A 3,806-nucleotide genomic window follows, 5' to 3' on the forward strand; every position below is an offset into this window, starting at 1 on the left:
TTGATGACGATAGGGACAGATTAAGAAGTAAATACTCTAGAAGAGAGGCTGTCCTTGGTGAAGGAAGTGTTTACAAGGTAGAAACTCCTGGGGAAATGATGCTGGAATTTCTCCCCGCCCCCCCCCCAAAAAATAGTCAGATTTAGTTAGATGAACTGAGTTCAAATACTTATTAAGCTCTTGTGGCTGCCTATTGCTTCTAGGATCAAATGCAAACTCCTCTAATTACCATTTAAAACCTATGTGTGCATAAAGAATGATACCATAAGCAAATTAGGAGAGCACGGAATAGTTTATCTGCCAGATTTATGGATAGCGGAATATTTTAGGGCCAGAGAAGATACAGAGAGCATTAAAAATGTAAAATATATCATTTTGATTCTATAAAAGGTAACATCTTTTGCACAAACAAAACTAATGAAATCAAAATTATAAGGAAAGCAGAAAACTGGGGTTGGGGTAATTTTGCAAGACATACCTCTAAAAAAGGCCTCATCTCTCAAATATATAGAGAACTGAGTCAATTTTTTAAAAAAATAAGAGCTATTCCCCAATTGATAAATATACAAAGGATATGAACAGACAATTTTCAGACAAAGAAATTAAAGCTATAAATATGGGAAAATGCAATAAATCACTATCAGTCAGAGAAACACAAATTAAAACAACTCTAAAGTCCACCTGACACTTATTAGAGTGGCTAATATGACAAAAAAGGAAAATGTTGGATATTGGAGGGGACATAGGAAAACTGGAACACTAATCCACTGCTGGTGGAGTTGTGAAGTGATCCAACCATTCTGGAGATCATTTTGGAACTATAACCAAAGGCATATAAAACTATATGCCCTTTGATCCAACAATACCATTTCTAGGTGCAAAACGAAAAGATATCCAAAAAAAGAAAAAGAACCTATTTGGGTTTTTTTTTTGGGGGGGGGGTTATGTTAATTTTTTTTTTTGCAGGGCAATGGGGGTTAAGTGATTTGCCCAGGGTCACACAGCTAGTAAATGTCAAGTGTCTGAGGCTGGATTTGAACTCAGGTCCTCCTGAATCCCAGGCCAGTGCTTTATCCACTGTGCCATCTAGCTGCCCCCAAAAGAACCTATTTGTACAAAAATATTTATAGCAGTTATTTTTCTGGTGGCTAAAAATTAGAAATCAAAGGGATACCCACCAATTGGGGAATATCTAAATAAACTATGGTATATGGTTGCACTGGAATATTATTGTACTATAAGAAATAACAAGTAGGACAATTTCCAAAAAAAACCTGGAAGGACTTACATGAACTGATAAATAGCAAAATGAACAGAACCAGGAGAATTCTGTACATAGTGACAGCAATATTGTTCAATGAAGAACTGTGAATGACTTAGCTATTCTCACCAATACAGTGATATAAGACAATCCCAAAGGACCAGTGTCGTAGTATACTATCCATCTCCACAGAAAGAACTGATATTGATTGAATACAGACTGAAGCATGCTCTTTTTCACTTTCTTTCTTACATTTTTTCAAGTCTTCTTGTAGCAAATGACCAATATGGAAAAGTTTTACATATAAACATGTATAGCCTATATCTAATTGCTCACTGTCTTGGGGGGGACATTATTTGGAACTCAAAACTTTAAATAAAAATGTTTAAAAATTGGAAAAAAATCCTGAGTGTGAGTATACATATTGTTTCCCCAATGGAATATAAGTTTATTGTTGTCAGAATAATTTCACTTTTATTTTTTATCCCTAGAACCTAGCACAGTGCTTGACATTTATTAGATGAGGGTTTCAAAACCTTATGTTCATGAATTTATTTCTTAAATATTTTATAAATATATTTTGATATAATTAATTTATTTTACAGTCCTATGTATTTTATTTTTAGCATTTAAAAATCATATTTTGAAAAGGGGTCCAGAAACTTGGCCAGACTAGACTCCTAAAAGGTCCCTTGAATACATTAAAAGATGATCATTAATATTCATTATAATAGCTAGCATTTATGTAATACTTTAAGGTATGAGTTACCTCATTCAATCTTCACAACAACCCTGTGAAGCAGGTGTTATTATCCCCATTTTATAGATGAGGAAACTGAGGCTAGCAGAGGTTAAGTGATTTGCCTGGGGTGACACAGTTAGGGATTTGAACTCAGATCATTCTAAGAATGTCTCTATTATTTATGTAACAAATATGTGTTGATTGATTGAACTAGTGAATGGGTAAGCTACTAAACTTCTATGCCTCAGTAAAATGTGAGGAATGAGGTAGGTGATAGCTGAGGTTCTATCTAGCTATCAATCCTATGAATGAGTAAGAATACATTGGAGGGGCAGCTAGGTGGCACAATGGATAGGGCACTGGCCCTGGATTCAGGAGTACCTGAGTTCAAACCTGGCCTCAGACACTTGACACTTATTAGCTGTGTGACCCTGGACAAGTCACTTAACCCCAATAGCCTCACCAAAAAAAAAAAAAGAAGAAGAAGAAGAATCCATTGGAAAGGCTGAATGAACACTGACTGCAGACTCTGAGGTCATTCCAAAACTAAACAGTGTACTTTTTGCAAGGGAGCAAAAGGGATCATTTATTGTCTGGGTGGAGAGGTTGGGTAGGATAAAGGTGTTGAGAAATTACTTTGGTGCCAAAGACAAAAGGCAATAATAAAACACTTTTTAAAGGGAAGAGGAAAATTAAAAAAAAAAAAAAAAAGAAAGTGCTAGGGTTGAGTCTTGGACCAGCATCACCCCCTCGTGGCAGAAAGAATAACCATTCAGGATTATCATCTATCATATCTCAGGGCTTCATGTACAGCTCCCCTGGTGTTTCAAGTCACTGTGTCACTCACAGCACAGAAGTATACAGCCACATCACTCACTTCAATGGATAGTTTCTTCAGGTTGAAGGATTTATTGCTCTTGTTAAATTCTGCTTCAAAACCTTTGCTACCTCTGACCACGCTGTTTCCTGAGAGATATTTCAGGAGCAGCTGGAGGCTTCCTTTGGGATATTGAACATACCAGAAGAAAGCAGGGCTACCAGTATATGAGGCAGTACATTTCAACTCCAGGGGGTCCTTTTCAGGTATGGTGACCTGATCTTCAGGCTGGGTCACTGTTTGTGCTCTTGTTCCTCCTGTAACATCAAGGTAATAATCAACAAATTGGCACAGAACCCCCCTGCTGAAGACAGTCCTATCTGTAAGGGGATTTTAAAGGAGATGAAAGTGGGTCAATGACAGTGGAAAAAATTGTTACTCACTCATTGAGAAGAGCATCAAAGTCACTAGGACAGAGGCTAAGGTCATGGCTGAGCAGTGAGGATTCTGAGGCTCCAGTATCAGCCAAAGGTGGAGGAGATTTCACTTAGAAATTCTGAGTCTGGAGAAATTGGGTCCTGGAAGAAAGAAGAGTCAACACAGTTCAAGGAATCACATGCAAGTGGCCCTACTTCACAAAGCCTTGTTGCTTTCTGGCTTCTGATCCCTCTCAGTAGTCACTCTGTGTCAGGAGAATTCTTAGTCTGGGCACTTCATGAAGTAAGACAGGCAGTATGCTACCAAGTGAAGAGCCTGTGATGTCTCATCTTTTACAAGTCATTCAGTTTGAGCATCTCTGCCCTCTGGAGCCCATACGCAGAAATGCAATTAATTCCCTGAGGGTTCTAGACTTTATTTCCCATATCTTTCTAGCCTCTTAAATTGTGGGTTATGACCCCATATGGGGTCACGTAACTGAATGTGGAAGGTAACAAAAAACTTGGAAACAGTAAAATATCATGTATGTCTATTTTGTATACCTATAG

The 3,806-nt window shown here is 37.6% G+C and overlaps 1 gene segment (V, D, J or C); it reads right to left on the reverse strand.

Annotated features, from left to right (window-relative positions):
* Positions 1-2,829: 2,829 nt before the first annotated feature.
* Positions 2,830-3,385, reverse strand: LOC122738480. The segment is given in 2 exon segments: positions 2,830-3,137; positions 3,264-3,385. Coding segments are annotated over 2 exon segments (354 nt in total).
* Between the last annotated feature and the right edge of the window lie 421 nt (positions 3,386-3,806).

Source organism: Dromiciops gliroides, chromosome 2 (genome assembly GCF_019393635.1).
Source record: "Dromiciops gliroides isolate mDroGli1 chromosome 2, mDroGli1.pri, whole genome shotgun sequence".
In the NCBI taxonomy this organism is placed as follows: domain Eukaryota; kingdom Metazoa; phylum Chordata; class Mammalia; order Microbiotheria; family Microbiotheriidae; genus Dromiciops; species Dromiciops gliroides.